This window comes from Macaca thibetana, chromosome 6 (assembly GCF_024542745.1).
Source record: "Macaca thibetana thibetana isolate TM-01 chromosome 6, ASM2454274v1, whole genome shotgun sequence".
NCBI lineage: Eukaryota > Metazoa > Chordata > Mammalia > Primates > Cercopithecidae > Macaca > Macaca thibetana.
The window spans coordinates 30,348,863-30,375,873 of record NC_065583.1 but is presented as its reverse complement, the minus strand read 5'-3'; the positions used below and the strand labels follow the sequence as shown (position 1 = coordinate 30,375,873).

General features: G+C 45.5%; 2 protein-coding genes and 1 non-coding gene across 3 annotated transcripts in view; 1 reads left to right on the top strand and 2 right to left on the bottom strand.

Moving 5' to 3' along the window:
- CCDC69 (coiled-coil domain containing 69) overlaps positions 1-27,011 on the bottom strand; it is a 231,685-nt gene that overhangs the window by 67,036 nt on the left and 137,638 nt on the right. The gene's annotated exons all lie outside the window — the stretch shown is intronic.
- LOC126957790 (small nucleolar RNA SNORA76) lies at positions 3,179-3,301 on the bottom strand. The gene has a single exon (XR_007726955.1). It is a non-coding gene; the product is annotated as a small nucleolar RNA SNORA76 (small nucleolar RNA).
- GM2A (ganglioside GM2 activator) lies at positions 4,566-21,196 on the top strand. The gene is made up of 4 exons (XM_050793697.1): positions 4,566-4,734; positions 11,811-11,963; positions 18,643-18,825; positions 19,208-21,196. Exons 1-4 carry the CDS (start codon positions 4,654-4,656, stop codon positions 19,361-19,363), a joined length of 573 nt encoding a protein of 190 aa, XP_050649654.1. The 5' UTR covers positions 4,566-4,653; the 3' UTR covers positions 19,364-21,196.

Below are 27,011 nucleotides of genomic sequence, written 5' to 3'. Positions count from 1 at the left end.
AGAGTTTTGCCTAACCCAGCCCCTCCGTGGGAGAAAAGGCAGTCAATTCTCCAGTGCTAGGGTTCATGACTGGTGCCTTTGCACTGACAGCAGGGGCCTTGGGCGGGGAGGGGGGGTACTTAGTACATTCCTTTGCCCAATGCCTGCTTTTCTTGCATTTGAAGGAAGACTTGCCTTTGCTGGCATTATCTTTACGGTCCTCCGGGTTTCCCTTAGACACTCTTTGGGCGTTCAGGGCATCACCAATGATGGCTGCCATAATTTTGGCTTGCATCTTTCTTTACTCTGTTCTCTTTTTTCTTCCTCCAGGTCATGATTGTTATACACCATAAAGGCAGTATCAAGAAGTTGATTTTGATTAGTTTGTGGCCCCATCTGTAGCTTTTGGAGTTCACGTCAATGTCTGGGGCAGACTGGCTAATGAAATGCTGTGCCATTAATATTTTGCCTTTGGGAGAGGAAGGGTCCAGATTAGTATATATTTAAAGGCTTCCTCCAGCCTACCATAAAACATGGCTGGATTTTCCTTCTTGCCTTGTGTAACCTCCCATACTTTATCATAATTTACTCCCTTAGTTAATCCCTTTCTCATTCTTCCAAGGACAGTCTCAAGAAATTTAGCCCAGTGGTTCATTCCCATGGGGGTGTTATAGTCTCAATTAGGATCAGTAGTGGGAACTGTGTCTGGGCCTCGGTAATTGCCCTGAGGGTTTCAGGCGGATAATTCATCCACTTCCTTGCTGGCAGCCTCAAAGATGTGTTCCTTTTCTGAGGGAGTGTCAACAGGTCAATTCATTGCTAGGATGAATTGACTATCTCTCCATGAGAGATGAAAGGCTAAGGTCAAAGTTTGGAACCCATCTGCAAATTTCCTAGGATTCTCAGAACAGCTTCCTAGCCTTTCCTTACATTGTTGTATATTAGTTGTAGAGAAGGGGGCCTGCACTAGGACTGGCCCCTCAACTCCTGCTACTTCCCTAAGGTGTAGCAGGGCTGGAAGGAGAGTTGAATACAGGGTTCCCCTCCGAATGTGAGGGGGACTTAGTAGGGTCTCTGGTGTTTGCTCCTGGGCTGTATGGGAGTGGTCACTGTTCACTCTGAGAGACAGGTGGCCCTTGTAAGCGGGGGTCATCTATAATATGTAGTTCTCCCTTAGAACTTTCCTTTGTGGGGTGGGTTCTGGGAGTTTCACAGATTCTTAGGTTTTGGTATAGGGTCATGAAAGTCTGTACATACAAGATTTCTGGCCATTTGCCCTGCCTCTTGCAAAATAGGTCTAATTGCAGGATGATGTCATAATTAAGGCTACCATTGACTACCCATTTTTTCCAGGCTGGGCAGCTCATAATGGAGCCAGACAGTACTGCAGAAAAAAATTATATGCTTTCTCTTTAGATTGTCAGGGTCAAATTGATTCCAATGGTGGAGGATGTAGCCAAGCGGGCAATCAGGTGGAATAGGTGGAGAATTGCCCATAGTGGTCTGGAAAAGAGAAGAGGACTTTGAAAAGTGGAAGGCTCACCAGGTGACCCAAATTTTACCTGGGACATTCCTACTATGAACTTTCCTTAAGGTTTTCCCATGCCACTTAAACCAACCCTTTAACTCTTTCAATTTAGGCAACAATAGATTCCCTTTCATGAATTACCCCCACTCCCCATGCACCACACAGACCACCTATGATATACCTGGCCCCTCTGACTCATATAACCTTTTTGCATAGCTGGGTGGGTTTTCTGTCCTTAGCCAGTCGAGTAGGGGAAGGGAAGGGAAGGGAAGAATTTAGCATAAGAAAGTTTAAGTCACCTGAAACATGTGTGAGTTTGCCCTGAATGAGCTGCTGCTGCCAACCGAGACACAGGTAGGGATCAGGGACTATAATCAGAAAGGATAGAAAAGAGTCTTTCACCCTTCTGGGCAGGGCAGCCATCCCTGTACCCTCGTTGGCCTTCAGAGAACACTGGAGAGTGGCCCTGACCAGTTCCCCTCAATTACCAAGGAGTTACTAGGAAACAACCAGTGAAAGACTGAAAAAGCAAAAAAGGAAAAGAACTCCGAAAAGAAAGAAAGAAAGAAAGAAAGAAAGAAAGAAAGAAAAAAGAAAGAAAGAAAGAAAAAAGAAAGAAAAGGAATAGGACTCAGACAAATGAAAACAAGGAAAAAGACTCCTCACCCTAAACAGGCAGTGGTGGTCAAGTGCTTCGACATGGAAGCCTTTCAGTTTCACCAGACAGTGGCCCTGGCCAGAAACTTGCAATTTCCTCTGTGCTTAGGCGCCGCCCACTGAGGGTTCCGAGTTGGAAAGGAAGAGAGAGAGGGAGAGAAAGATTCCCCTGCATTAAAAGGGAAAAGGAGAAAAATCAATTCCAAGCTTTGGGCCTACCTTCTCTCCTGGCTGGCTTGCCAAAATATGTTTCCTGTAGAGGGTTTTGACTGAAAGTTGTCTAGGTTCTTGGGGTTTTTGAACAAAGAGTTGGAGAAAACACACAGAAAAGCAAGGAAAAAATGGAGCGATGAAAGAACAAAAGCAAGGGTTTATTAAAAATGAAAGTACACTCCACAGTGTCGGGGCGGGCCAAGCAGCAGCTCAAGGGCCCAGATACGGAATCTTCTTGGGTCCAAATACGCCCTAGAGGTTTCCCATTGGCCACTTGGTGTTCACCTCATGTAAATGACATGGTGGCCCACAATCAGTCTGATTGGTTAACTAGAGGACGAAGTGAAGTTACAAAGGTCACACTCCTGTGCAAACATCTGATTGGTTGTGGAAAGCAACCAATCAGGCTGAAGTGAAGTTACAAAGTTGCACTTCTATGCAATTTTAACATAGAAATTGAAATGTAGCATAGCAATTGAAATGTGCTTTCAATTTCCCAGCTGCTGCACAGAAAAGGTGGGGGTTTGCAAAGAGAGAGTAGCCTCTGGTCCTCTTGTTACTTAGCTGTGGAAAGTTAGGGTTTTCCTTTCAATTTAGTTCTAGGAAGTCAGCGTGAAATGGTCTTAGGTTCCCTGCCTCCAGACTCTATTCTCCTACCTCAGTTGGGCTAGATGAAAGGGAAGAGTTGATCAGAATGGGAGGATCATTAGGTAAAGTGTGGAGCTTAGTTAATAATAGTGTACCAATGTCATGCTCTCAGATTTTTTAAAAAAAATTTAATTTTTTATTCTTTTGCCACCTCCTTGTCGCTGGCAGTTGAAAGGACCCCCACGCCTGGGGGTCCCAGTTATGCACAAGCAGAAGCTCTGGGTCTGCAGCCTGAACCCCCGGCCAGGCCACAGGAGTCATACTCAACAACAGAAGAAACGAAGAGAACTTTGTACTATTTTTGCAACTTTTCTGTAAACCTAAAATTAATTCCAAAATAAAAAGTTTACTTTAAAAAAGATGATCAGGTGAGTTTTAAATTCTACACATGCATTCATGTACTCAACAAATTGTCTATTATGCATCAGGCACTGGGTATGAGTGCCTCAGTCATGATGCCACCCCGTGTGGAGTTCACAATCTTGTGGTAAGTTGGTGGTACCAGTAACCCTGTTTTATCTAAAAGCAAATCTCCAACTCGTGTATTAACCTGACGAAATCTTGGCTGTTGGGGTGTCTAAAAAGAAGTCTTGCTCTATCCCTTCCTAGCTGTGTGACCTTGGCGAGCTAACCTCACTGTGTATCAGTTTCCTCAGTCCTAAAATTGGGGAAGAAAAAAAGCATTCCCTCGTGAGTCCTTGGCATGCTTTCAAGCAGTTACTAAATGTTAGTTTGCAAAACAGCTATAATTATTAAAAAAACACGGATTCATGAAGTCAAGAGATCAAGACCATCCTGGACAACATGGTGAAACCCTGTGTCTACTAAAAACAGAAAAATTAGCTGGGCGTGGTGGCGCGTGCCTGTAGTCCCAGCTACTCGGGGCGCTGAGGCGGAAGAATCGTTTGAATCCGGGAGGCGGAGGTTGCAGTGAGCCGAGATCGCGCTACTGCACTCCAGCTCGGGCAACAGAGCGAGACTCCGTGTCAAAGCAAGAAAAAAAAAAAAAAAAACACGGATATGGGGAAGCGTAACACTGCAGAGAGCCTGACATTTTTGTCAAGAAAGATTTGGGGATGAAAACACTGAATCCGCGGTTTCCCAAAGGTCCTTCCTTTAGGAAGGAGGTGATGGTCCCGGCACGAGTGCACAAACCGCAGGTCCGCTCCATCCCCGGCCCGGCGCCGCTCTTCCCAGAAGCTCGGCTCCGCCCCGCCCCCGACTCCGCTCGGCCCCTTCTCGCGCCATGGCCCCGCCCCTCCCGTGCGCGCAGCTTCGCCCCGCCCTCGGGATCCCGTCCCAACCTTGTGCTAAGCTCCCTTCAGTTTCAGAAGCATTCATTCCTTTGCAGTCAGCTCCGCCCCTTTCTCCTCCAACTCCGCCTACGCCCCACAGAGGGAAGGCCTTAACACCTACGCTAGAGACATAGACTCCAATGAAAAGAGCGAGGGGGCGGAGCCGGGAGGAATCGGTCCAACTCTCGGCCGGGAAAACTCTGGCCGGGGCGGGGCAGGGCGAACCTGCCAGTGACTGGACTCAGCTTTGCGTAACCAATACAGGAAGGCATTTAAAGGCGCCTCTGCCGCCACAGACCTTGCAGTTAACTCCGCCCTGACCCACGCTTCTCAATGCAGTCCCTGATGCAGGCTCCCGTCCTGATCGCCCTGGGCTTGCTTTTCGCGGCCCCTGCGCAAGCCCACCTGAAAAAGGTGAGTGCACCCTCCTTTAAGAGGCTGTTTGCAGCCTCCTGGCCCAGCTACGGGTATGCGGGTCTGGCTGAGATATGGGGGTGGCCACTGCGTTATCTAGAGTTGGCTCTCTGCACTAGAGCCTTCCAAAGTAACTAATTATGGGATTCTGGTCTGTACAATGAGGGTGGCCTGTAAAGACTTGTTGTGCTCCAGGCCCTTTTTGGAGAGATTCATCTCACGTCTGCACTCTGCTGCCCTCTCTCCAAGCGCCGGAGTGAAAATGCAGAGAGCCTTAAAACTAAGGCATTGCCCCCAGAGATTCAGTCCTGTTACCCTGCACCTTACTCCTGACTGCCACTCCTTATGTCCCCATGATAAGGCCTGTTGCCTCATCTCTTCCCCTGCTCGAATGCCCTGAGCTCTTCCTTAGACGTAGGAGGACTTGAGAGCTTCTCCAGGCCAGAGGATCCAGATTTGCCCATCTGGTGACAAATGACCAGGCCTGTGACCCCGCTGCCCTTGGTTGTGAGCCACTGAGACAACAGTCCCCCTACCCTCCAAGCTTCCTCCTTCACTTCTCATTCACACCGTGCTGCAGATCCCTGGGAAAGGGAAGTTCTGTAATCCCTTGACCTGAAAAAGCCTAGTTCCTGGCTTATTGCAACTAGCTTCATAGATTCAGTCTATGTTGTTGCAAATGACAAGATGTTCCCCCTTTTAAAGGCTGAATAGTATTCTGTTGTGCATATATGCCACATTTTCTTTATGCATTCAATTTGATGGATAATTTCTTTATCCATCAAGTGTCTGTTGATGGACACTTAGGTTATTTCCATATCTTAGCTATTGTGAGTAATGCTGCAGTGAATATGGGAGTGCAGATAGCCCTTCGAAATTTCAGTTCGTTTGGATACATACCCAGAAATTTCAGTTCCTTTGGGTATATGCCCAGAAGTGGGATAATGGTTCATATGGTAGTTTTGTTTTATTATCTCACTTATATGCGGATTCTAACCAAGTTGAACTTACAGAAGTTGAGAGTAGAGATGGGGTCTCACTCTGTCACCCAGGCTGGAGTGCAGTGGGGCGATTATAGCTCACTGCAGCCTTGAACTCCTGGGCTCAAACAGTCCTCCCACCTCAGCCTCCTGAGTAGCTGGGACTACAGGTGTGGGGCCACTGAGTTCTGCTAAGCAGTAGGCTTTGAGATTTATTGCACACCAGGGTGACTATAGTTAGTAATGTATTACATACAGAAGCTCCTTAACTTTCCATGGGGTTACGTTCTGATAAACCCATCGTAAGTTGAAAATACCATTAAGTTGAAAATGGATTTAATACAACTAACCTGAGCATCATAGCTTAGCCTAGCCTACCTTAAACATGCTCAGAACATTTACATTAGCCTACAGTTGGGCAACATCATCTAACACAAAGCCCGTTTCATAATAAAGTGTTGAATGTGTCTCATGTGATTTATTGAAGACTGTACTGAAAGTGAAAAACAGTATGGATACTTAAAGTACAGTTTCCGCTGAATATTTGTCACTTAGGCACGATTGTAAAGTGGAAAAATGGTATGTCAAACCACAGTAAGTCAGGAACTGTGTGCATTTCAAAACAACCAAGAGAATACATTTCACATTGTACCCCGTAAATGTATACAACTGTGGTTTGTCAATTAAAAAAAAAAAACCCAAGACCAGGTGCAGTGGTGCACACCTGTAATCCCAGCATTTTGGGAGGCTGAGGTGGGCAGATTGCTTGAGCTCAGGAGTTCAAGACCAGCCTGGGCAACATGGCAAAGCCCCATCTCTGCAAAACATACAAAAATTAGCTAGGCGTGGTGGTGTGCACCAGTAGTCCCAGCTACTCGGGAGACTAAGGTAAGAGGATCGCCTGAGCCTGGGAGGTCGTGGCCGCAGCTGAGATTGTACCACTGCATTCCGTCCTGGGTGACAGAGTGAGACCTTATCTCACAAAAAAACCCCAAAAACAAAAAACCAATTCCATTGCCTCTTGGCTGCTAGCCAAGACATCAAACATTTCTGGTAGCAAAGGGATAGGTCCACCCCTGATCCCCTCCCTCCTACCATCTTGGAAGTGTTTGAGAGTGAGGAACAGTGCTGTGTAGGGGAAAGTGTGTGGTACTGAAAGCAGGGAGGCTTGGCTTCTGATCCCTCCCCTGTCTCAATCCCTGGATTCCCTGAGTCTTGGTCTCCTCATCTTGTACGATGGGTGAGATGGTGCTAACCTGAATCTCGTCAGTGAAGGGAAATGCATTCATTGATGGAAAAGTTCTAAAATCAGAAACAAATAAAGCCATATAAATCTGTGGGCTTGGCCTCACTGTGCCCCCGAGGCAGAAAGTCTGTTTTGCTTGTTGAATGAAGGAATGTGGAACTTTTGATTCCTTTCATTTGCCTGGAGAATTTATACCTTGTTCCTGAATATTGGCTGGGAATGTTTCTCTTGGCTCCAGGGCTGGCCGCTATGAGGTGGAGTCTGGCTAGAGGCTGCTAGCTTACCCTACAAACTTGTTCTCATTTATGCTGTGGGTATGGATGCCATCTCAGACTAGGTCTTAGATTGGCAGTTTTGAAGAGGCTCTGAGACATTATAAAGGTCACTCAAAATCACACAGCACCTACATCTCAGGGCTCATGTGATTCAGAGGCCTGACCTTGAGTCCCTGGGCCAGATAAAAACTGGGGGAGCGGGGGGTGACAGTGAGTGAACATCAGGAAACCTGAATTTCAGTTCCTCTTCTAGCATAACTGATCTTGTGACTACGGGCTGTGATGAGTGTTAGATAACAGGGGAGGATATCTAGCCCCATGCTAGTCATATAGTAGATGCTTAATAGACTATAGTGCTATATAGTGGCTGTCATTTGTTGTACACATACTATGTGCTATGTATTGAGCTATGTGCTTTTTTCCTAAAAAAAAAAGATTTGGAATAATTTTAGGTTTATGGAAAAGTTGCAGCGGTGCGTGGTGGTTCACCTCTATAATCCAGCACTGTGGGAGACCGAGGCAGGCAAATCACTTGAGGCCAGGAGATCGAGACCATCCTCAACCTGGCCAACATGGTGAAACCCTGTCTCTACTAAAAATACAAAAATTAGCCAGGCATACACCTGTAGTCCCAGCTACTTGGGAGGCTGATGCAGGAGAATCACTTGAACCTAGGAGGCAGAGGTTGCAGTGATCTGAGATTGTGGCTGCTGCTCTCTAGCCTGGGTAACAGAGTGAGACCCTGTCTCAAGAAAAAAAGAAAGAGAGAAAGAAAAGTTACAGAGATAATATAGAATTTCTATATAATCCTGACTCAGTTTCTCCTGTTAGCATCTTACATGTACATATCTCCAAAACTAAGAAACCAACGTTAGTACATTACTGTTAACTGAATTCTAGACTTTGTTTGGATTTCACCAGTTTTCCCATTAATGCCCTCTTTCTGAGCCAGGATCCAATCCAGGGTACTGCATTGCCATTTCATGACACATATCATTGTAGTCCCCACTCTTCTCTGGCCTATGACAGCTTCTTAGTCTTTCCTTGTTTATTCATGAGCCTGACAGTCTTGAGGAGTTGTGCCCTGTGCTTTCTGTATACAAACATCTTGCCCTCACAATAGTCCCGTGAGAAGATACCATTATGTCCACGTAATAAATGAGGAAATTTTGAACCTCTAAGGGGTTAACTTAGCCATGGTCTCAGCTAGTGAGACTGGCTGAGCTGGGTTTTAACTCATACCTGTAGTACCCATATCTCTGCCTCCAGAGCTGTGCCTTTCCCCTCCGTCTTGTGCCACCCCTTCCCACTTGTTGGCCTAGGCTGGGATGACAGATATCTGGTGACCAGCCTGGCCTTGGTGGGCACTGCTAATCCATGACACCTCCCTTTCCCTATGAGCCTGGACTCAGCAGCAGAATTTGTCACTACAGAGACAGCTAGCCGGGCACTACCCTTAGGAAGCCATCTTGTTACGTCTCCCCCAGGACCTGGGGAAAGGAGAGCTTAGGAGAGGGGAAGGGATTCTTCTCCAATAGGTACTCTGGACTCTGGATACCCTACCCCCACCCCCAGCCCGGAATCAATCCTCTGTGTGGATCAGACTGCCTTAGAATCTGTGAAGCAGCCCCACCCAGAAAACTAGTCCTGCTCCCATGTTGCCCTCCAGCCTGACTCTTAATTCCAGGCATTCTTTCCCTTGACCACTTTCAGTCTGTTCACAACCACAAATCACAGTGTAGCACTGGCCTTCAGTGGGGTTCCACGCACCTATAGTAAAAGCAACCTCCCGATTATGGCTTGTGGGGTCCTGCATTAAATGACCCTGCCACCCCTCCAACCTCATCTGGGTCCCTCATCCACTACATTTAGCCCATGGCCTTCTCCCAGTTCCTAGAGCAGTCAAGCTTCTTTGTGCCTCGGGGCCTTTGCCTGAGTTCCCTCAGCCTGGCCTGCACTTACATGTCTGACTCCTCATCCCCCAAGCGTCCAGCTTAAGTATCACTTCCCCACCACCCTATCTAAGTGAGTCCTTTGTTGCTGTCAGCATTACCTTCTGCTCTTTTCCTTTGTGGCACTCACAAATCACAGTGGGTGATATTTATTTACATTAGACGGTAAGCTCCTCAAGGCAGGGCAGGAGCCAGGTGTGATTGTTTACCACTCTTGCCACAGTACTTAGCCCAGGGCCTATCATCATTGCTCCATAAATATTTGTGAAATGATTGTTGAAGGAAACATTTATTGGCAACTATCCTGTCCTGCCTTTCTTAGTCATGACATGACCTTTCATTCCAAGGGGTAGGAACCCATTCCTAAAAGCTCAGCTAAAGGGGAAGTTTATTACAGAGCTACAAGACATCTCATGGAGCTGCCGGCAGGAAGCGGAGGCTAGGATGCTAATGGCTCCCATTTAGTGAGCCGGCTCGTGTGCGTTGTGCCTGGCATTGGGTTATGAGCTTTACATACATACTCTAGCCCTTGCAACATCCTGGAGAGGAAGGTAGAAATGCCTCCAGTTAAAAGATGTGGAAATTTAGACTCCAAAGGTGAAATTGGCCTATAAAATCACATGGTAAGTGTGGCAGAAATATGATTTCCACCCCGGGCTGTTTGGCTAAAGTTGTCATTCACCCATGTCTCTCCAAAGCTGTGCCCTTCACTGCTACTCCATACTGCTTTTATAGATAGGGAAGTGGGACTTCATCTGTTCCGTTTTCCACAGACCAACAGAGCCTGTAGCTCTTATCCCTTCATTAACTTCTGCTTGGTCATGGATCACAGATCTAGATGGTCTGGCCTCAATCCAAAAGTTAGGATCCAGGCCGGGCGCGGTGGCTCAAGCCTGTAATCCCAGCACTTTGGGAGGCCGAGACGGGCGGATCACGAGGTCAGGAGATCGAGACCATCCTGGCTAACACAATGAAACCCCGTCTCCACTAAAAAAATACAAAAAAATTAGCCGGGCGTGGTGGCGGTGCCTGTAGTCCCAGCTACTCGGGAGGCTGAGGCAGGAGAATGGTGGGAACCCGGGAGGCGGAGCTTGCAGTGAGCCGAGATCGCGCCACTGCACTCCAGCCTGGGCGACAGAGCGAGACTCCGCCTCAAAAAAAAAAAAAAAAAAAAAAAAAAAAAAAAAACAAAAGTTAGGATCCAGTGACAGCACAAAAACCCTGTATCCCCAGCCTTTTATGCCTTAATTCCAAAATTGGGCAGAGAGAATCTGTCAGCCTAGCTGGGGTTAAGTGATCCATCTTGATCCAGTCAGTGATGGGAGTATTGAAGGTGGGCATCAACTTGGGGGTGTGGGACTGGCAGGTTTTCTCTCTGAGACAGGGTGTGGATGGAGGGAACGCCAACAGTCTCTCATAGGTGGCCTCCAGGGGGCTGGGAGAGGTGCGAGTGGGTGGGCAGAGAGTCTTCACGGTGTGGGAGGTGTTCAAGATCATCAGACAGGCCGGGAGCGGTGGCTCACGCCTGTAATCCCAGCACTTTGGGAGGCCGAGGCGGGGGGATCATGAGGTCAGGAGTTCGAGACAGGCCTGGCTAACACAGTGAAACTCAGTCTCTACTAAACAAAATACAAAAAAATAGTCGGGCATGGTGGTGGGCGCCTGTAGTCCCAGCTACTGGGAGGCTGAGGCAGGAGAATGGCGTGAACCCGGGAGGCAGAGGTTGCAGTGAGCTGAGATCACACCACTGCACTCCAGCCTGGGTGACAGAGTGAGACTCTGTCTCAAAAAAAAAAAAAAAAAAAAATCACACAGGGTCCTGTTGGAGTGCAGAGTGGTGGTCACATGCAGTCACATGCAGATGTAGTGGTGGTGGAATCAGGAGACCTGGGGGATGTGGAGGAGGAACAGGAGGAGCAGCTCAGCAGAGGGGTGGCGGGTGACCCTAGTGGGCACATGACCTGAGAAGTGGGATGGGAAGAAGACACTGGTTAGGACTGGGGAAGTCCATTCACTGGGGATTATTCATCAGCAAGTGATCCACTGGGGATGTTTTCATGAGTGTCCTATTCCTTCCTGAGTTAATCACCTGCCCCTTGAGAGTGGGATTTCAGATGCCGTTAGATTTCCCATTGTGTTTTGTGTTTCCCATTGTTCCTGGCTCTGGGTTGGGCGTGGGGTGTGACATGAACAAGGTCCTGGGTGTGGGCTGCAGAGCTGAATCCTCCAGGAGCTTGCCCTCTGCTGGGATCCCAAGGCTGGCTGGAGAGGAGCCGGCAGCAGGGAGGAGGGAAGTCAGAGAAGGTGCCCACCAAAGGACGATTAGGTCAGTCTCCGGTTTTGAAGTTCCAGGTCTGTCATATCCTGCCTTATAATTTACAGTATACTTTTGGGAGATTATGTCTTTTAAGTCTTTTAGTTTAGTCCTGCCTATGAAATGAGTAGGACAAGTGTTATCCCAGGTTCATAGGTATGGAACCTCATAGAGGAGGCTCAGGGACGGGGGTGCCTCACCCAAGGTCACGCTGCCAGGAGCTCGTTTTTCCTGTGATCTGTGATAGTTTCTTTTCAACCTTTTTCTTCTCCTCCTTCCTTGCTGCCTGATTGTCCCCGGCCATCCCAGCTTGGTAGCTTCTCCTGGGATAACTGTGATGAAGGAAAGGACCCTGCGGTGATCAGAAGCCTGACTCTGGAGCCTGACCCCATCCTCATTCCTGGGAACGTGACTGTCAGTGTCGTGGGCAGCACCAGTGTTCCTCTGAGTTCTCCTCTGAAGGTGAGCCTGGGGGTGGGTAGGGAAGGGGAGGTGCAGGTCTGGCCAGCAGGGGCACTGTGGCATGTATGCTTGGGGAACGGTGAAGAATTTCAGAATCCTGGATTCCCAGAGAATAGTACAGGACATGTAGATTCAGACACTCTTTCACAGGTTCATGGAATCTCAGGATCATGGGATTGAAAGGAATCTCTGATGTCAGCGCCAGCAACTTCCTGGTGAGGGCAGGAGTGATGGATACCTTGCGCCTGGCAGGAGCGTCCTGGCCTTCTCTGGGCCTGATGGCCAATGGCTCGTTATTGTCTGACTACTCTGGTTGGCCAATTCGGTTTTGTTGTTAATTATAAAATCGATATACCAATTAGCCAGTAATATGTAGTCACTTTAGAAAACAGAAGTCATCAAAAAATAAAATAAAATAGGCCAGGTGTGGTGGCTCACGCCTGTAATCCCAACACTTTGGGAGGCTGAGGTGGGCGGATCTTTTGAGGTCAGGAGTTTGAGATCAGCCTGGCCAACATGGTGAAACCCCATCTCTACTAAAAATATAAAAATTAGCTGGGCGTGGTGGCATGTGCCTGTAATCCCAACTACTCAGGAAGTTGAGGTAGGAGAATTGCTTGAACCCAAGAGGCAGAGGTTGCAGTAAGCCAAGATCGCACCACTGCACTCCAACTTGGGTGACAGAGTGAAATTCTGTCTCTAAATAAATAAATAAATATCACTTGAAATCTCACTACCTAGTGATAAGGGGTAAGCACTTTTAACATCTTACAGGATATTCTTTGCAACTTTCCCCCATACAATTACATATATGACATACATATTTATTTTTAATGGATGTGTATAATAGGCGGTGCTCATTGTAAATGTCCTCCAGTAATCTAAATCCTAGAGATAGTCAGTGTTTGCTCTTTAAATATCCAGTCAGAATTTTTATGTGTTTGTAAATATATATACACTTATACTCATGGGATTATATGAGATGTGCTATTATACTTGCTTTTTTTTTTTTTTTTTTTTTTGCATCATACTATATGTTCCATATCTGTTTCCAAGGATTAGGTAACTCTACTTAGTCAATTTTTTGAGTTATATATAACCCAATCATTATTTAATTATTTTAATTTATTGTAATTTTAGAACAATGTCTCACTCTGTTGCTCAGGCTGGAGTGCAGTAGTGTGATCATGGCTTACTGCAGCCTTGGGCTTAAGGGATCCTCCCACCTCAGCCTCCTGAGTAGCTGGGACCACAGGCGCATGTCACCATGCTTACCTAATTTTTTAATTTTTTATATGGAGACAGAGCCTCCCTGTGTTGCCCAGGCTGGTCTCAAACTCCTGGACTCAAGCAATCCTTCTGCCTCAGACTCTCAAAATGTTGGGATTATAGGCGTGAGCCACCTCGCTCAGTCCACCCAATCATTTTTAATGGCAGAAATATTCTGATGTGGATCTTTCATAATTTGTATAACAAGTCTATTGTTGAACATTTAGTTTGTTTCCAGGGTAAGTTTTGTTTCTTTCTTTGTTTGTTTTGAGACAGGGTCTTACTCTGTCGCCTAGGCTGGAGTGTAGTAGTGCGATCTCAGCTCCCTGCAATCTCTGCTTCCCGGGTTCAAGCGATTCTCCTGCCTCAGCCTCCCAAAGTGCTAGGATTACAGGCACCTGCCATTGCATCCCACTAATTTTGTATTTTTAGTAGAGATGGGGTTTCACCATGTTGGCTAGGCTGGTCTTGAACTCCTGATCTCAGGCAATCTGCGTGCCTCGGCCTCCCAAAGTGCTAGGATTATAGGCTTGAGCCACTGTACCTGGCCAGAGTATTTTTTGTTTGTTTTTTGTTTTGCTATAATAACCACCTTTGTAGAAATTATTCTTACAGTACATCTTTTTATAATTTTCTGATTATCTAGATACACAGTTTTTAGGTCTTTTGATACTTATTGCCAAAGTGCCTCCCAATGTTTGAACCAACTTGCATCATTCCTAGTGAGCGCAGATGTCTATTCATAAGTTTATTTGCCTTTTGTATTTACTTTGGGAATAACCTGTTTGTTTCCATCCATTGACTATTTTAGGGGTGTATGTTTTTATATTTTCTTAGAAAACAATGAAGACTTTTCATATATCCATTGCAACACCATTTATTATGGTCCTTTCCTCTCTAGCTAAAATTGCTACCTTTATATGCTGTTCCTCTATGCCCTTCAGTCTGTTCCTGATCCAGATCTATTCTGGTACCAGTTTTGTCTTAATTATTTAGAAGATTCCTGATTTGGAATCTGTGTTTCTGTCATTACCCTTAGACCTGTCTTAATCACAGCTCCTACCTTATGGGCTTTCCTTGAGCAATACCTGAGTTAGAAAATAATGTAGAGAGTGCTTTGCACAGGGCCTGGCACCCAGGACGTGCTCAGTACATGTTAGATCTTGTGAACATTTCGATTAGTATCTGTCTTATCCTGCAGCCTCTTGACCCAGACACAAGTCCCGGATATGTGGCGGCTTTCAGCTCCCCTGCACCTCCTACCAAGTCTTTTCCTAGCAGAGTCATTGTATTTCCATTATGGTTCCTCAAGCGATAGGGGGTCAAGCCCTGTACCCTTGGATCTGGGCCAAAGGATGGAATCATTCCCTATGTATGGACACTGGACTATTTCTCTGCCAGGGTCACACACATTTATTTGTGTGCTCCCTCTACTGAATCTAGAGTGTGGGCTCTCCTGGTAGGCCATCCGCCATGCTCCCTCTGCTGCCATCACCATGCAACCACTAATGGCGTTTCCAGGGACAGGGCTATGCAACTGACTTGGAAACAAGCAGCTGGCAAACCCCCTCTTCTGCCCTCAGCCTGCTTTTCCTGGCTTCTTCACAAATCATTAAGCTGGGTTTTACTCGCTACTCTTCTTTTCCATTGCCTCATTACCTGTCATAAATTTGGGCCTACATAACCTCCTCTGTCTTTACTGTCACTTGTGCTTAGTAAAAATTGGCCTCAGATCCCCTCTGCTCCTTCTCTTTCCCCAATTTATTTATTTATTTATTTATTTATTTTATTTTATTTTATTTATTTTATTTTATTTTATTTGAGATGGAGTTTCACTCTGTTGCCTAGACTGGCGTGTAGTGGCACAATCTTGGCTCATTGCAACCTCCACCTCCTGGGTTCAAGGGATTCTCCTGCGTCAGCCTCCAGAGTAACTGGGATTATAGGTGTGCGCTACCACGCCTGGCTAATTTTTGTATTTTTAGTAGAGATGGGGTTTCATCACATTGGCCAGGCTGGTCTCGAACTTCTGACCTCAGGTGATCCGCCTGCCTTGGCGTCCCAAAGTGCTGGGATTACAGGAGTGAGCCACCACGCCCAGCCCCCAATATTTCTCTTCTATATATATATATATATATATATGGTTCAGTTCTTTTTTCAGATATGTGCATATCAACTATTAGATGAAAGCTCTTCTGACCACTTGCTGGGGAGAAGAGACGATGAGGCACAAAGGGTCTCAGGAAAGGTTGCAACTTGCCCCAGGTCACAAAGCTAGTTGTTAGCATGGACAAAGCTGGTGTGTTTATCTTGGGGTTTGGTTCCTGAGCTTTTACTGGCAGGGAGGTAGATGTAGTGCTTGGTGTATTTGCAGGGGAGGGGAGAGGAGTGCTGCAGATTCAGTTCCAGAACTCTCCCCTTGCCCAGCAGACCCGCTTATGAGAGCTGCCCAGAACTAAGCTCTAGATGAGCCTGGAGCACTCTTGGGGTCCGTGGGGCTTCGACCCCTTGTTACACTGAGGCCCAGAGGAGAGTGACTGCCCAAACCCAAGAAAGCAGCTGCCATCCTCTCTTCCTCTGATCTTGCTGTAGTGAAATTTCTTTAATCAAAAGTCAAATCTGCGACCTGGGTGGATTTGACCCCAGCCGCAATTTTTAAAAGTTAGATATCCCAGATTCCATGGCCATGGGTAAGACTGGAGCCTGCTCAGGAGCTCCCTTTTCTCTTTTGACTTGCTCCATGGGATCCGGCATAGCCACTGCCCAGCCCTCCCTCAAGTTCCAGCCTGTGGGACCCTGGTTTTCCCATCCTTGAGAATTGTAAATTGTCACTGTATTTGTCTTATTCCAGCCTTTCAGGCCTGATAACTTGGCTCCCCCAGCACCCAAAGTCATATACATGCCTGGGCTCGTTACTCCGCCTCGCTTCCTTTTCTGAGTCATAGTAGCAAATAGATTGAGAATCAGAAATGAGCCATCATTTGTAATTTCCGAATGGTAGGCGTGGCTGCTGCCTTAGAACCCTCTGTTGACTTCAGTTCAGTACACTTCTTGTGTCGTGCTGGTCCTGTGCTGGGGGTAGAAGTAGAGATGAGGGAGGCACTACCCCTTCTGGTAGATGCAGCCCTACAGGTTCCAGCCTGGTGGGAGGATCGCTGGCAGGACTTGTCCTCCTCTGCTGCATGCTCTCGCTCAGGGCATAACTGGTTCAAACATTCTCATTACGGTATTGGCGACACAAGGAGAGAGTATTGGCTAAGGAAAAAGGCAGGGCAGAAATCACGGAGGAGGAAGCTTTTGATTTCAGGCACTGTGCGAAGTGCTTGTATTTCCCTCTCAATGGGACCTGTGAGAGAGGTGGGCACTCTAAAATATCCCATTTTTGAAGATGAGGTGAGGCTGAGGTTCACGCCTATAATCCCAGCACCTTGGGAGGCCGAGGCAGGTGGATCATTTGAAGTCAGGAGTTTGCAACCAGCCTGACCAACATGTTGAAACCCCATCTCTACTAAAAATACAAAAACATTAACTAGGCGTGGTAGCTCATGCCTGTAATCTCAGCTACTCAGGAGGCTAAGACAGGAGAATCACTTGAACCCAGGAAGCAGAGTTTAGAGTGAGCCAAAATCGTGCCACTATACTCCAGCCTGGGTGACAGAGTGAAACTCTGTCTCAAAAAAAAAAAAAAAAGGTAAGGGGATGGCCACTGAGAGAGATTAAGCAACTCACCCAAGGGGACAATAAAACTAGGAAGTGGCAGAACTAGCATTCCAACCTAGGCCCTCTGACTTTTCCTAGGCAGCGGGGTAGAAGCAGGTTTGATGAGAGAGAGGAGGGCTGAGAGGGTGCTGTGTGGCCAGTGGTGGAGATAATGGGTATGTCTTAGCAGCAGATGAGGCCAGTGAGAGGAGCAATTTGAATTTGTCCACTCAGAACACAGGATGTGCTGACTTCTTTGTTCTTTCTGGGCCTGGAGGAAGGCAGGAAGGCAGCTAGTATCTTGACATCTGGGGCATCTGGAAGACTTGAGTCTGTGGCCTGGGAACTAGCCTGAGCCCAGCAGCCTCTGAGGATATAAGTGCCCATCCAGGATTTATCTCTTAGAAACAGAGCCCCAAATAAAGTGAGCCTAGAGGCTGGGATTCCTAGAATATTAGAATGTCAGAGCTGAAAGGGATCCTAAAAATGTGATTTCTTGCCATAACGCCGATAAGGAATCAGATATTTGAGAAAGCTAATTTCCTAGTACTCTTTCCTTAGAATTTTACCTTGATACCTTTGGTGGGTGATGGACATGGTTCTAAAGGACAACTCATTTGACACTAGAGGCAACTAATACATGGTGACTGTTCAGCACGTGCCCGGCACAACTGGGACATTCGCCATGAAATTCTGGTCACTTCCTCCTGGTCAGCTTCAACCTCCAAAACGGGAGCAAAGTCACGACAGCATGGAGGTGTGAAGTGTGCTCTAGAGCTTCTCACCCAGCTCGACTCCAGGCACAAGAGTCTTTTGTAGCTTTCCCAGCTGAGTCAGGGACCCCCCTACTCCTTGCGGTAGCTCCATCTGTTGTAACCTAGCTATGATTTTATACCAGTCCCAAGGTGATCTTTCTATACATTCCTGTTGTTCTTCATTCTGTCTTCTGTGGCTGTAGAGAGAAAATGTGACCCAGGAGCAGCCAGTTGGGTTCATTTTGGTAACCAGCTCATCAGTTGGTAGTAACTACCTGAAGTCCTATGCAGAAAAGGATTCTGGGGCGGAGACTGGGCTCAGAAGGAAAGCCCAGGAAACAATGCCACAGTTAACCAATTAGCAGTTAGATGACAAGTGCATTTCAATGCAAGTGTTAGAGTCAATCAATGGGTAGTGACCACCTAAATAATTCTAAGACTAAATCCCAGCACTTTGGGAGGCGAGGTGGAAGGATTGCTTGAGGCCAGGAGTTCCAGACCAGCCTGGGCAACAAAGGGAGACCCCATCTCTACAAAAAATACAGAGTGAGCTGGGTATGGTGGCATGTGCCTGCCTGTGTTTCCCAACTACATGGGAGGCTGAGGCAGGAGGATCAGCTGAGCCTAGGAGGTTGAGGCTGCAGTGAGTGCAGTGAGCCATGATACAAAAAAAAAAAGAATTCTAAGTCTATGTATAGTTCAGTGTAGGGGGAAAATTCCCATTTGATTATTAATGTCTGCCATGGGCACAATAATACACTATACTCACACATGGGCCACAGTGTTGCCATTCCTGGAACAGACTGTCTCTAAGATCTCATCCAGTTAAAAATTCTTTGATTAAACTATATTGCTGCTTTTTTGAAGAGACAGAAGAGCTGGTATGTTTGCCCTGGAATTTATACTTATAACCTTTTTCAAACCTTTTTTTTTTTTTTTTTTTTTTTTTTTACCAGGTGGAGTTAGTTCTGGAGAAGGAAGTGGCTGGCCTCTGGATCAAGATCCCATGCACAGACTACATTGGCAGCTGTACCTTTGAAGACTTCTGTGATGTACTTGACATGTTAATTCCTACTGGGGAGCCCTGCCCAGAGCCCCTGCGTACCTATGGGCTTCCTTGCCACTGTCCCTTCAAAGAAGTAAGTACTTAGGGAGGAGAGAGCGTTACCCCTGTGGCTAAAGAGATGGGGTTTGGAGAGAAGGGTCTTTGCATTCCCCTCCTTCAGATCTGCATGTCTCTGGATTTGTAAGCCAGTGTGACCTATCAGGAATCACTTATCTTTCGGGAGCCTCAGTTATCCATCTATGAAATGGGAGACTTGAACTTAGACATGATCTTCAGGGCCCTTTTCCCATAATAATCCATGCTGTACAGTGCTATGGCAGTCTCTAATCTTGTGTGGTGGTTTCGAGAATGGGAAGAGGGGTGGTAGTTCATGGCTACAATCCTAGCAGTGGCTCTAGGAGAAAGACCCCATCAGTAGGCTCCCACTGACTGGCTGTCCACTGGCTTTCCCACAGGGAACCTACTCACTGCCCAAGAGCGAATTCGTTGTGCCTCACCTGGAGCTGCCCAGTTGGCTCACCACTGGGAACTACCGCATAGAGAGCATCCTGAGCAACCGTGGGAAGCGTCTGGGCTGCATCAAGATCGCTGCCTCTCTAAAGGGCGTATAACGTGGCATCTGCCACAGCAGAATGGAGCAGTGTGAGGAAGGTCACTTTTCCTCTGTTTTGTGTTTGCCAAGGCCAAACTCCCCCTCTCTGCCCCCCTTTAATCCTCTTTCTACAATGAGTCCGCTACGCTCACTGAAAATCATTTTGTGCCACTTACATTTTAGGCTGGGACAAGCAGCCCTGACCTAAGGGAGGATGAGTTGGGCAGTTCTTGATAGCCCGGGGCATCTGCTGGGCTGACCATGTTACTCATCCCGGTTAACATTCGCTCTTTCTCTCTAAAGAGCCTCGTTCATTTCCAAAGCAGTTAAGGAATGGGAACCAGAGTGTTTTAGGACCTGAAGAATCTTTATGACTTTCTCTCTCTCACTCTTTTTTTTTTTGTCACTAAGTTAAAAGCAAAGTGAGAGTATTAACGTTTTTGTTCTCCTCCAACCCCCTGTTACAATGAAGGGGCGAAAGTATTTGCTCTTAGTTTATTCCTCCCTTAACTTCTGTGACTAATTTTAATTTCCTTTCTAGATTTGCCCAATTAATACTAGGGTGCAGTGTATCCTGGAGAGGTAGGGTCGGGGGGAGGAATCCCTTGGGGGAGATATTAGGGGTGCTCCGTTGTTTACAAACTCAGGTTCCCGCAGGGCTTAGCAAGAGACTTAAATGAGTGACAAGAACCATGAGAAACAAGTTGCTTCCAGGCTTGATTTCGACTTTTCCCTTTTTTTTTGGAGACAGAATCTCACTTTGTCACCAGGCTGGAGTGCAGTGGTGTAATCTCGGCTCACTGCAACCTCCGCCTCCTGGGTTCAAGCGATTCTCCTGCCTCAGCCTCCCAAGTAGCTTGGACTACAGGCGCCCACCATCACGCCTGGCTAATTTTTGTATTTTTAGTAGAGATGGGGTGTCACCGTGTTGGTCAGGATGGTCTCGATCTCTTGACCTCGTGGTCTGCTCACTTGGCCTTGGAAAGTGCTGAATTACAGTTGTGAGCCACTACACCCAGCTGATTTTTCCTTTTTGAGTAAAGATACTATTACAATGTAAATATTTCTTATACAGAAAGTCACAGCACATGTGCCCATTGATACAAGGCCTCTGAGGCCTGGTCTCCAGTTGGAAATATAATTAAGGGTGACAAGGACTGGAGTAAGTTGGAGAGTGCATAGCGAGTCTGTGAAGACAACTGCTACCTAGCTATGACCAGTCAGTGCCACATAAGAATGGTGTGGGCCCAGTATTGCCAGATACTGGCAATATTCCAGCCTGGTGACAGAGTGAGACTCTTGTCTCAAAAAAAAAGTTTCATTGTTTACTCCTAGAGAAGCCAAAAATCCAGATTTGTATATGAAATCTTACCATTTTAAAAGATTGGCAGCTAATGATTTTTTTAAAAAGCTGTGCGGTGTGATGTATCCCAAACGGACTGGCTCATGGGTGGCCACTTCACAACCTCTGATCTCAGACCGTGCATGCTTTGTCTTCTTAAGACAACTCCTGTGGCACCAGTTCTCCCTCCACAGGGCCAAAGCCATAGAGTCCGGTCCCAAGGAGAAGGCACTTCCAGTGCTAGGAGAGGTATGGACAGCCTCTCACCTGTGAGCTGTGGCTGCCTCAGTCTCAGAGTCCTGTCGGGTGAATGAGGCAGATGGGCAAGAGTTAGCTTCACCAGCAGCTGCTTTTGGAGCAGGGGTCCAAGGAAGAGAGGGTGGCCTCGACATCAAACTGCCTGGATTTTTCTACCACCCTGTTACACCATAACAACTTCTGAACCACACACCAGCCCTGAGTTCTGGGCTCATCTGAAGCCTGGAATAGCAATAAATCTTTTTAACTTGCTGACAGTTTCTCCCTTGCTTTGGTTCCAGATTTCACTGATCACATTTCAAAAGTGTTTTTGGGGTGGGGCTCTTTTGGTTGGAAGGGTTTGTTGGAACGGTACAGGTGAGCCGAGGCGATTCCAGGGACGGACCCTTCTACTTATGTCGCAGGAGCTTGCTTGTTGTCTCTGCTTCATCGCCATCCAGTTCCCTCGTTTGCTATTTTGCTTTCCATCACATCATGACTGCGGAGAGTGAAAATCACCTGGTGACCATTGAACAGGCCCCAGAGACAAAATCTTTTTATCTGAGGAATTTAAAAGGGAGCAAAGACCACCTGGTGACTATCAAACAGGCCATGCAGAGGCAAAACTCCTTATCTGGGGAAAATAAGAAGTAATTAGACTTTCCTATTATCTAAAGCAGGCATCTGGTTCCAGATTTCTTTTCCCCGAAAAAAACCTTACAAGTAACTAAAATTTCTGGCCGGGTGCCGTGGCTCATGCCTGTAATCCCAACACTTTGGGAGGCCGAGGCGAGTGGATCATGAGGTCAGGGAGATCGAGACCATCCTGGCTAACACGGTGAAACCCCGTCTCTACTAAAAATACAAAAAAAAAAAAAAAATTAGCTGGGCATGGTGGCAGGTGCCTGTAGTCCCAGCTACTCTGGAGGCTGAGGCAGGAGAATGGCGTGAACCTGGGAGGTGGAGCTTGCAGTGAGCCGAGATCGCGCCACTGCATTCCAGCCTGGGTGACGGAGACTCTGTCTCAAAAAAAAAAAAAAAAAAGTAACTAAAATTTCTGTACATCTCCGGAATGCGATGCTGAAACTGACGGTGCAACCCCAAGGTCCTGCTTTAAGGTCCATAAATATCCCTAAGGAAAAATCCACCGTGGTATGCTCAGTCATCTCACCAGGGCGCCCCACTGCAGTCTTCTGCAGCATTCTTCCTTTCTAATACCTTTCCTTTTTCAAACCTATACTGTTGTTGGTGAATTATTTTTACCCACCCACGAGTTGACCACTTCTCAATGCTGGGGCTCTGACACTTCGCCTGGCAATGACCTTCACAGCTGTTTCTCTCTGTTGGATCTTCCAGCCTTATTCTCAACAGTTGCTTTTTAGTTCACATTCTTCACCGAATCTCAGTAGCTCAGTTAATCTTTTTATGTCTGCTCTGCTCTTGAGTCATATGTTCCTTGAGGTTTCTTAGGGTTGGGGTATGAGGAGTTAAAGGTGGCATCTTCAAGCGCAGGTCAAAGCAGACTTTTTAATAAATGGTGCTGAGCCAACTGGAAAGCCACTTGGAGAAAGCTGAGGTTAGACCTATACTTCACACCATATGCAAGAATGAACTCCAAGTGGGTCCAGGATCCAAATGAAAGAAAATGAAGCCATATAAATACAGAAGGAAACGTGGTGGAAATATCCAGTGGCAACAAAATGTTGACACATTTGACTACATAAAGAGAAAAAAAATGCTTGGTAAAAACACAATAAAATCAAATGACTAAATTTATCCAGCCTATATCATAGATGAATAGTTAGTATTCTTACTATATAAGGAATTAAAAATTAAGGGACAAAGGACCAAAAACTTGATAGAAAAACTGGGAAAAGACATGAACACACATACTCATGTAAAGATATAAAATGGCTCTTTAAAATGAAATATTCGAACTAACTCATTAGAGAAATGTAAATTGAGATAATACTGAGATACCATTTATCATCTCTCAGACTGATGAAAGAAAGAACAACACATTCTGTTAGGCAAGGCTATAGGGAAACACACTGTCATCACTGTTGGTGGGAATGCAAACTAGTATGACTTTTCTGGAGGGGAATTTGTCAGTGCTTAATAAATTGCAGAAGCATTTATCCTTTGACACAACCATTTCCACTGTGGGAATTTCCCTTGAAGATGCACCTCCAACAGTACAAACATACGGATGCACAAGATTACTCATTGCAGCACTCTGACTGCAAATATTGGAAGCAAAGTCATGTTCATATACACGAGAAAGGCTGAGTAAACCATGGCACCATGGCATACTCACATGGAATATTACTGAGCTGTAAAAAAAAAATGAAGATCTTTATGAATCGGTATAGAGTTATTTTCAAGATACATTAAATGCAAAAAGCAAAGTACAAAAAATAGAATGTGGTACTTTTTATGTAAGAAAGAAGGAGATGTAAGAACATGTATCTGCTTGTTTATGCAAAGTAAATAAGGAAAGATTGGCCAGAAAGTAATGAGCTCTATGGATGGTAGGTGGGTGTAGAGTAGAAAGAAAGGAGAAATCATAATGGTATAAAGGAGGTAGGGATGGAACACTGCCGAGTGTATCTGAGTATATTTTGTTCAACTGTGACTCTTAGAGCCATAGTAATGTTTCTCATGCCCCCAAAAGTAATTAAAGTCAACCAGGATATGAGGAGAGTTCAAAATGAAATACAAACAGTAACAGATGAACTTAACTGTATTTCAAATGCAGAATACAACCACATTGAAGGAGGTGGGCAAGGAAAATAAGAAGTTATAGCATTTTGATGGGATACTTGAAAGAGAAAAGAAACAGTACACAAATACCAGCGTCTAGTTAGCAAATTTTTCACAGAAGCAAAAATTAGCAACTCAGGAAGTCCTTTACGTGTATATTAGAATTGGGAAAATAAATATATGGTAGGTAACGACAACATGGGGGACATATTGAAAGGACACAGGAACCAAATTGAACCTCCCTCAGTGGCCAAATCTTGGGCAATTTGAGCAATAAAATAATGACAATAATGGGTTATAGTCCACTGACTAAAAATACACTATAGAATCCCATACACAATGGAATCACAAATGTAGAAGGAACGATAGAAATAGAAGAAATGGCTGGGTGCGGTGGCTCACACCTGTAATCCCAGCACTTTGGGAGGCCAAGCCAGGTGGATCGTCTGGGGTCAAGAGTTCAAGACCAGCCTGGCCAACATGACGAAACCCCTGTCTCTACTAAAAATACACAAAATTAGCCAGGTGTGGTGGTGCGTGTCTGTAATCCCAGCTACTCCGGAGGAAGGAGAATCACTTGAACTCGGGAGGTGGAGGTTGCAGTGAGCCGAGACCGTGCCGCTGACCTCTAGCCTGGGCGACAGAGTGAGACTCCATCTCAAAAACAAACAAAAAAAACACCATTAGGCAAACACCCTAGGAATAGTTGTTGCAGACAAACACCTATGAATGCCAAATTAGTGAATAGAAGTATGATGGAAAACAGGATTTTGCATGATTTTAAGATCTCTTCACAAGATACTAATTACAAAGGGAAAAACAGTCACTATAGTGAAGAAACCTGACAGAAAACCACCTTAACCAAGTGATCAAGTTAACATCACCACTAATGGTGATACCACGTACCTTCCACGTACCTTCCAGGCATACTGATACCACGTACCTTCCAGTATGATGCACTGAGAAGGGCGCAATGTCACTTCTGCGGAATTGTCAGAAATGTGCAGTCTCAGTGCAATCATGAGAAAAGATCAGACAAGCCCAAACTGAGAGACACTCTACCAAATAATTGGCCAGTACGTTTTGAAAGTGCCAAGGCCGTGAACAATAAGGAAAGACTGAGGAACAGTCATGAACTGGAAGAGAATAAAGAAATATAACTAAACGCATTGTGAGATTCCCGATTTGGATGCTGGATTAGAAAAAGGACCAGAAATAGGATTTCATCAATGTCAGTTATTTGGTTTTGATCATTGTACTGTGGTTATGTAAGATGTTAACATTAGGAAGAGCTGGGTGAAGGATACATGGAAACTATTATTTTTGCCACTCTTTGAAAGTCTAACGTTTTTCAAAATAAAAGTTTTAAAGATATATTGCTGAAGTTTTCATTTTGAGAAAAAGAAGATATGAACCTTGTATTAGTCAGGGTTCTGTAGAGGGACAGAACTAGTGGAACTAACAAAAATATAAAGGGGAGTTTATTAACTCACTTGATCACAAGGTCCCACAATAGCCCATCCGCAGGCTGAAGAGCAAGGAGAACCTGCCCGAGTTCTAAAACTGAAGAGCTTGGAGTTTGACGTTTGAGGGCAGGAAGCATTCAGCACGGGAGAAAGACGTAGACCGGGAGGCTAGGCCAGTCTCTCTTTTCACATTTTTCTGCCTGCTTTATATTCTGGCCACACTGGCAGCTGATTAGATTGTGCCTGCCCGGATTGAGAGTGGGTCTGCCTTTCCCCAGCCCACTGACTCAAACGTTAATCTCCTTCGGCAACCCCCTCACAGACACACCCAGGATCAATACTTTGTATCCAATCAAGTTGACACTCAGTATTAACCATCACAAACCTGCTGTCATGTAACTGCAGTACAGGAGAAGGGGGTGAACATTTATGCAGAATCTGGGTTAGTGGCTGAGGTCAGAAAGGGTTTTCCTGAGGAAGTGCTAGCTGAGATCTGGAAAATGAGGAGGATAATTGCTCCATATTCTATAGTAAGGTTTCCATATGTTCCTCAAAGCCTTTCCTTCTCCAAGTTCATGGTCTGGATCCCAAAAGAGCACAGACTTTATCTTGGCTGATAGCTTTCTATCTAGTGGTAGGATATTCTTCGCTGCCTCTCCTTCATGATAACACAGCTACCTCACATCTCCTCTGAGAGGCTGTTGTTTGGCCTCTGACCATTGGTGAATGGACGATATGTTACAAAGGGGGAATGCTGCTAATTCCAGCTGAAATGCCTGTTAGGCAGGTCATAATATCAATCATCTAATAGAAGGTGAAGTTGAAAATTGATACTCTACAAATATTCATTATACTGTAGAGTTATACTTTCATTGGTGTTACAGTTTACAATGAAAAGCTTTTAGAAGGTGGCATTTCTACTAGAGTGAAACAAATCGTCATTAATACTTTCCCCCTTCAAATAAATTTTCTTTAGTTCTGAAATCAATACATTATTTGTTTAAAAAATGCAACAACACAGGCAAGCAAAAGAAAAATATAAAAATTTGACTGGGCACGGTGGCTCACGCCTGTAATCCCAGCACTTTGGGAGGCTGAGGCAGGTGGATCGCTTGAGCCCAGGGGCTTGAGATTAGCCTGGGCAGCATAGTGAGACCCTGTCTCTATTTTTTAAAAATATATAAATACATAAAAGAAAAAGTGTAAAATTTTACTCATAATTCAACCCACTTGGTGAAAATTCCTATGACAATGTGCTGAGTATTCAAAATTATTTGACTGTATGCATGTAACTGATTTAAAAAAATGGAATCATGTTTCATATTCTATTTTTAACAGCTTTATTGAGGTATAATTGACATATAATAAATGCCACATATTTGAAGTATCCAACTGATAAGTTTTGACACGTGTACCCTCCTGTGAAACCATCTTCAAAATCGAGACAGTGAACATGTTATCCATCCCTCCCTCTCACCCATCTCATCTTCCACTGACCACTGAGCTGCTCTCTGTTACTACAGATTAGTTTTCATTTTCCAGGCTTTTATATGAATAGAATCATCCAGTTCGTATTCTTTTTTTGGTATGGATTTTGTCATTCAGCATACTTATTTTAAGATTCATACATTTTATTGTGTATTTCAACAGTTTGTTTCTGTTCCTTGCTGAGGGATATTCCATTGTATGGATACATCACAATTTGTTTATCCATTCTCCTGTTTGTAGACATTTAGAGTATTTCCAACTTCTTTGCTTTTATAAGTAAAGTTACCATGAATATTTTTGTACCAGTCTTTTTATGGATATATATTTCTTTTTTCTGGAGTGGAATAGTTGGATCATGTGGTAGGTATATG

Coding starts and splice junctions, on each gene's coding strand:
- GM2A (XM_050793697.1), top strand. CDS start 4,654: ATGCAGTCCCTGATGCAGGCTCCCGTCCTGATCGCCCTGGGCTTGCTT. Junction 11,964..18,642: donor CTCTGAGTTCTCCTCTGAAG/GTGAGCCTGGGG, acceptor TTTTTTTACCAG/GTGGAGTTAGTTCTGGAGAA. Junction 18,826..19,207: donor GCCACTGTCCCTTCAAAGAA/GTAAGTACTTAG, acceptor GCTTTCCCACAG/GGAACCTACTCACTGCCCAA.